The following is a 6,961-nucleotide window of genomic DNA, read 5'->3' as shown; positions in this document are numbered from 1 at the left end:
TGCGGGGCTGTGAGGCTGGTGGGTGGGCAGTTGGGGGCAACCAGGCTGGCAGGGGGGGAAATAAAGGGTGACCAGGCCGGTGGGGGTGCAGTAAGGGGTGACCAGGCTGGTGGGGTGGGAGCAGTTAGGGGCAACCAGGCTGGCGGGGGGGCAGTTGGGGATGACCAGGCCGGCAGGCAGAGGTTGTTAGGGGTGATCAGGCTGGCAGGGGGGCCACTAGGGGCAGGCAGGTGAGCAGTTAGGAGCCAGCGGTCTCGGATTGTGAGAGGGATGTCCAACTGCTGGTTTAGGCCTGATCCTGAGGATATCCCCCGAGGGGGTCCCGGATTGGAGAGGGTGCAGTTTGGGCTGAGGGGGACCCCCCCCGCCCATGCACGAATTTTGTGCACTGGGCCTCTAGTATATAAAATAAACCAGTGTCGATGTCTTGGAAGGTAAATCAAAGCTAAGGAACTATTCGATATTGAAGACACATGTCATCATAACTGCATGCAGTGGAGGACCCTGGATTACTGAGAGGAAGGAGTAGCTGTAAGAATATCATTAAGACAGTTGGTTACAGTAGATGTGGACTGTGGGTTAGACAAACCTCCCGGTTCAGTTTCCTGCATGTGATAACCATCCGGGGGTTATAGAAGAACATGCACCGAGGAAATGCACACGGGAAGGATAAAGGGTCAAAGGGTGTAATGGACACAGTGGCCTCTCAAATGGTCCAAAGGATGAATATGTTTGTAACAACCTGGTAAGTCTGGTAAAGAGTAGATAGGAGCTCTGTACTGGCAGCTTTTCTGAATATTTTAAATTATTTTAAAAGGAAGCAAGCTGCACATTTGTGGTGAAGAGTGGGGAGCGTGGGGTAGTGCGTGTGGCACCCGAGGTCTGTGGGCAATGCTGCCGCAAGGGGAAGCTGTGTGGCCAGGGGTGTATTCCCAGCTCCTCCGGCCGCCCGGCTCCTGGCTGAGCGCGTGCCTGTCTCCCCGGATTCTCCAGATGGGCCGGCCTCTGGTTGGGTCTTCAGCGAACTTCTGTGAGAGAACATTGGAGTCTGAGTGACTTCTCATGGCTGTCCTTTCCCTTTCTCTTACAGGACGCTGGGGACACATTGAGCAGGTACCGTCTCTCTCCTCAGTGCTAAGTCCGCAGGGGAGACTGTCTCCTTCCTGCTTAGAACCCCTGGAAGGAACCCGAAGCTGGAGGTGGCGGTTACCAGGGTCCCCTGCTCTGCCTGTCCCTGAACGGGGACTCATGCACAAAGAAAGTGGGTGACCACAGCTCTTCTTTAAAACTCAGGAATTAGTGGGGGTGAGGGGTGAACTTGGGGCTCCCTTGGGAGGGTGCTAGTGATTTTTGAGGACATTTCCATGGAGAGGGTGGAAGTGCATGGACTTGGGCGAAGTGCAAGGGGAGTTTATGATTGTTGCTTCCTAAACATTTCAGAATCCTCTCTTTCATTCTTTCTCCCTTTTCCTGCAATGGGGGAAATATGGCCTAAAGGAAGCGACCAGCTTAGTTATGTAAATAGTGACAAGACACCTGGATTCTGGCTCTTGCTCTGATTCTGTCTATACTGTAGCATCAGACGGACAGCGAGTAAGAAAGAGCTCCCTGGTGTTAGAATATGACCGAACAGGGAAAGCTGGGGGCATTGTTCGTGGCGGATGGTGAGGGCAAGCCCCATAGGCCTGGCACGTAGTGTCTGGTGGGTGCCCTCAGGGTGGGAACTGCCTGAGGGAGCTGAGGTTTGAAGCTGATGAAAGTCCTGAACAGAGCACCTCCTAGAACAGTGGTTCTCAACCTTGGCTGCACATTGGAATCACCTGGGAATCTTTTTACAATCCTGATTTCCGGGCCCCATCCTCTGGAAATTGTTTCTTTGTGATGGGGTGGGGCCACATTAGTAACAAAGAAACAGAATTTCTGGAGGATGAGGCCTGGAAATCAGGATTTTAAGAAGATTCCCAGTTGATTCTAATGTGCAGCCAAGATTGAGAACCACTGTCATAGAGGAAATGCACTTGATTCTGTGGAAGCATTTGAGGAGATGGGGGAGGGCCTCACAGATGCAGTGGGCTGTGTGGACCGGATCATGTTGATGGACTTGGTTTTTCTTTCTTTCTTTCTTTCTTTTTTTAATTTGACATGTTACATTTTTTTTATTTCAGGAAAAAATTGGCGTGTTTTACATAATTTTAAAGTTACATTTCACACTTTGTATAGCTGACTTAATGAGCTCTTTCTAATTTGAGAGAGAGAGAGAGGCATCGATTTGTTGTTCCATTGGCTTATTTATGCACCACTGGCTGCCTCTTGCATGTGTCCTCCCCGGAGCTCACACCCACAGCCTGGGTGTGTCGGGACGGTGCTCCGACCAACCGAGCACCAGCCAGGCGGGTGGACTTGTTTCTTGAGGCCCCTGAGGGAGGTGAATTGGTGCTTGTGCCTGTCCCAGACAGATGACCTCAGCAAATACTACCTTTTTTTTTTTTGAAATATATATTTTTATTGATTTCAGAGAGGAAGGGAGAGGGAGAGAGATAGAAACATCAATGATGAGAGAGAATCATTGATCAGTTGCCTTCTGCAAGCCCCCTACTGGGGACTGAGCCCACAGCCTGCAACCTGGGCATGTGCCCTTGACCGTAATCCCACCCGGGACCCTTCAGTCCACAGGCTGACACGCTATCCACTGAGCCAAACTGGTTAGGGCAACATTACCTTCTTGTTACTTTGATGCCAGTCTAGTTCTGACCCAGCATACGATCCTCCTGTTTGTGCCATTAAGGTTTGGATTTGGCTGTATGGGATAGGAAAACCAAATTTTTTGTTTTGTTAATAAAAACACTTATTTTGCATTTTATACAGAACAACCTGAAGTCTGCATCATTTCTGGACAAGTTACCCAGGGGTTTATAGACAGTGTGTCCATCTGAACAGCATGGTGCTGGGGATTGGGGACCTACACACACAGGCAGGAGTTGTGAGGGAGAAGGGGTGTGTTTCAGTCCTTAAAGAAAAGGCAGTAGAGCATCTGAGTCCCTGAAAACCTGTGCAGATGGGGCTTCTGAAACCAGCACTAGACCCTGAGCTGCTAGGGAGGGGCAGGCGGGATGAGGACCTTGGTAAATAAGGGATGCTTTCTGTGGCAGGGGACGAGGAGGGAGGCTCACTGTTCTTCATGCCCTCAGCCCTAGGACCTGATATTCAAAGGAGACCATGTCCAAACTCAAATCATTTTCCTGCTTAGAAGAAGGTGCTGGTATCTCTGGGATCAGGACCATGAAGATATCATGGTGGTCATGCCTATATCCCTATGCTGGGGCCCACGGCCTACTAGAACAGGGAGAAGAGGCCAGAGGGTCATGGCTAAAACACTGCGTTCATTTTAAGCACTGACTGGGCAAGACCCTGTATCAGACCCTAAGTCTGCGGTGTCTACAACCCGCAGAAAGGCCTCTAGGAGGGAGGGGAGGGAGGGGGAGGTGCAGCACATACAGAAAATCTCAGGACGTATTCACGGAGTGGAGGACAGAACACTCCCAGATCTTTGTTTTTATGGGATAATTTTAAAAAGAAATTAACATCAAACACTGGGTACCAGAAACAACAAACGCCTTGGGCTTTATGGTCCTGGCCTTCATGGTCACCTGGTAGCATAAAAAAAAATTACCCCAAGCCTGTCCAGCTAATAGGTTTTGTTAGGAAGCGTCTAGTACAGCTGACGATCCAACATGGCTCCTATGGAACAAGGGGCAGCGTCCGGGCTGCTGCCTGCGGAGGACGGGGCGGGACAAGTAGCTGCAGATTCTCTGCAGTCAGCTCTGACCAGGGAAAGAGGAGCCAGATTCTCACTCCAGAGATGGTGTGGGGCCAGAGCTCACCCACACCACATGCGTTAGTCCTGGTCACCCTGCAGCTGATGGGCAACTCATACCGGTCAGGGGAAAGGAGCTGGTTAGGGAAAAAGGGGTCACTTTTCATTTTGTAAAGTCTTAATTTATATTTTAATCTCAAACTTATTATCAGTGTCTCAGATACAACTTAATCTTTTAAAAAATATATATTTTATTGACTTTTTACAGAGAGGAAGGGAGAGGGACAGAGAGTCAGAAACATCGATGAGAGAGAAACATCGATCAGCTGCCTCCTGCACACTCCCCACTGGGGATGTGCCCGTAACCACGGTACATGCCCTTGACCGGAATCGAACCTGGGACCTTTCAGTTCGCAGGCTGACACTCTATCCACTGAGCCAAACCGGTTAGAGCGATACAACTTAATCTTAAGTCTTTAAAAACCCCCTGAAACAAAACAAAAATATACTTTATTTTAAAGCTCCCTCACTCTGGTAGTCAGTCTTCCCCCCCACGCCTAATTCTCTAGTTTTACTCTGACTTAGAGTCCACAGACTTCATCAGACCACCCGTGCTCCTGGACTTGGCCTCTCTAGAGAGAGGCCTAGGGCTCGGCTCCAGATGAGCTGTGCCAGTAACATCCAATGCTCGTGCCACCCAAACAGCGCTGTGGAGGCATTCATCTCTGTCCTGCCACACACTGGAGCAGCACCCCACTGTGAGCACCCACATCGGGCCAAGGTTCTTGGCCTTGCCCTGCTCTAAGAGGACATGGGGCACAATCTTGTACAGTTGAGCAACCCGCTTAAACATGGGGTCATGAGGCAGGTGTTTCAGAGCAAACTCTCACTGACACGTATACCGTGGATCAGTCTTTCTCAGCGCTGCATGGCCACAGCCTGGGACAACCCGCCCTGAGTTGAGTGTGTTCCAGATGTAGTCTCATAACTTCTCATCTGACGCACCTTTGCCAACTTCCTTCTGAAGATGTGTCAACCAGATAAGCACTGTCTGATTTGCCAGTCCATGTAGGGGCCCTGCCAGCCCATTCATAGCTGCTGCCAAGGACAGGCAGGGGTCTGAAAGGGCACTGCCAACCAAGTGGCTGGTATGGGCACTTACATTGCCACCTTCCTGGTCACTGTGAATGGTGAGGTACAAGTGCATGAGCTCAGTAAACTGAGCATCGGTATAGCCTAACACAGTGATGGCGAACCTGTGACACACGTGTCAGAGGTGACACGCGAACTCATTCTTGTGGTTGATTTTTCTTTGTTAAATGGCATTTAAATATATAAAATAAATATCAAAAATATAAGTCTTTGTTTTACTATGGTTGCAAATATCAAAAAATTTCTATATGTGACACGGCACCAGAGTTAAGTTAGGGTTTTTCAAAATGCTGGCACGCCGAGCTCAAAAGGTTCGCCATCACTGGCCTAACATGTTGGTGAAATTGTGGGACCAGTCCAGCTTAGAGTCAATGGCCCCAATACTGGCTGCACTGAGCTGAGACATGGGTGTAGATGGTGGGAAAGTAGTCCAGCAGGTGACCACCTGGGAAGTAGAGCCCACTCCTTTGAGAGCCAAGACACTCGTTCCTCTGTTGGGATTTTGTCCAGCAGCCAAAATAAGCCCTCCGGCAGGGGTTCTTCCCCACCCTTAGCCTTGGGCAGCAGTTTCTGACATTCAGGGATACTGTAGCCACGGAAACAGGTGCTCTTGAAGGAGAAGAGTGAGAATGTACAACTCATCAGGACCAAGAGCTGATGTTTCATACACCAACGCCTCTCATGCCCCCATACAGCGTGTCCACAGTGTTTGGCCACCGCTGTCTTTCCATGTTGTTGCCTGAAGTCTTAACTCGGCCTGCTCCTTAGGTATCAGGTCAGCCAACACGACTTTCAAATGTGCGGAGGAAGCACTAGCATGCTCGGCAGCAGGCACAAGACAGGATGCATTCAGATAAGCTGCAGGGCAATCAGGCAGGTGCTAGCAGTGCTGAAAGGCTTAGTATCCTGGTCTTTCTGCTTAGATATCAGGAAATTTTCAGTCCTGAGTCATTAAGTTTTGCTAGTTTTAAGGGTCAAAAGTCTTCTAATGGCTTCCTATTTACACGTTTCTGGGATCCTCAAATCCATCTTGGCTCCGATGAGCTGGGTGGCCGCAGTGAGTAAAGCCACTGGCGGGAGAACTCAGATCTGATGGGGAGGCCGAGGGGAGCGAGCTGCGCAGGAACGGGAGCCTCCACCGCTGCACCAGATGCCGCGCCCACAGGTGAACAAGGTTGAAAGGGGAAACCCAAGATTTCATTGGCTTCAGGCTTACACATAATAAAAAGTTTTCCACCTTGTGAGAAATGTGCCCGGACTGTGGTGGCTCCAGTGTGCATCAGATTCTTGAGTTTCTTTCTGTTCACCTTTGTGCCATCTCTAAGGTGTGGTCCTGAGTCTCATCGTCCAGGAAGCTTCTGGAATGCCAGCAGCAGGAAGGAGGAGAGTTGCACCACATTTCTTTTTCAGCAGTCGTATTAATTTAACACAAGATACTTCTTAACCTCTCGGCTGGAATTCTGTCTCAGGATCACATCCAGACTGGGCAGCCAGGAACCCAGCAGCGTCTGGGAGATGGAGGCGCAGGGGTAGCTGTGGGTAGGCAGTCAGCTTGGCCACAGACCCCTGGAAGCTGTGCTAATTGGGCAGAGAGCACCCATCTGTCAATGTCATTCTCACCGAATTTGGGAACCTGAGAATTCTGGGTCATTGCCCACCGTGAATATCTTGGTCATGGACTACAGTGTTTTCTGGCCTTCAGTTTAATTCAGTAACCCTTCTGAAAAGCCCTGGGCTTTATGCTTTGTTTTTGTTTTCATGAGTAAGGGTCTCCCTTCTCTGGTCTCAGGGTCGTCGTTTAGGAGGGACTAGGGCAGTCCCTCTTTGTTATGGGGTGGGCCCACAACATTAGTAACAAAGAAACAGAATTTCCAGAGGATGAGGCCCGAAAATCAGGATTTTAAAAAGATTCCCAGGTGATTCTAATGTGTAGCCAAGGTTGAGAACCACTGGACTAGGGCCCCGCCCCACAGAGCGGCCCCAGAGGCCCCGCCC

The 6,961-nt window shown here is 50.1% G+C and overlaps 1 protein-coding gene and 1 pseudogene across 1 annotated transcript in view; one reads left to right on the top strand and one right to left on the bottom strand.

Annotated features, from left to right (window-relative positions):
* LOC102252392 (zinc finger protein RFP) overlaps window positions 1-6,961 on the top strand; it is a 36,976-nt gene that overhangs the window by 23,407 nt on the left and 6,608 nt on the right. The window contains exon 2 of the mRNA XM_014533438.1: window positions 1,091-1,261. Within this exon, the coding sequence (XP_014388924.1) occupies window positions 1,249-1,261 (13 nt within the window). The 5' untranslated portion in view covers window positions 1,091-1,248. The remainder of the gene's footprint in view (window positions 1-1,090; window positions 1,262-6,961) is intronic.
* LOC102252103 lies at window positions 4,217-5,829 on the bottom strand (annotated as a pseudogene).

The sequence above is a fragment of the Myotis brandtii genome, unplaced genomic scaffold (assembly GCF_000412655.1).
Source record: "Myotis brandtii unplaced genomic scaffold, ASM41265v1 scaffold980, whole genome shotgun sequence".
Classification (NCBI taxonomy): domain Eukaryota; kingdom Metazoa; phylum Chordata; class Mammalia; order Chiroptera; family Vespertilionidae; genus Myotis; species Myotis brandtii.
Note: the sequence above shows the minus strand (reverse complement) of the source record. Positions and strands in the feature narration are given on the sequence as shown.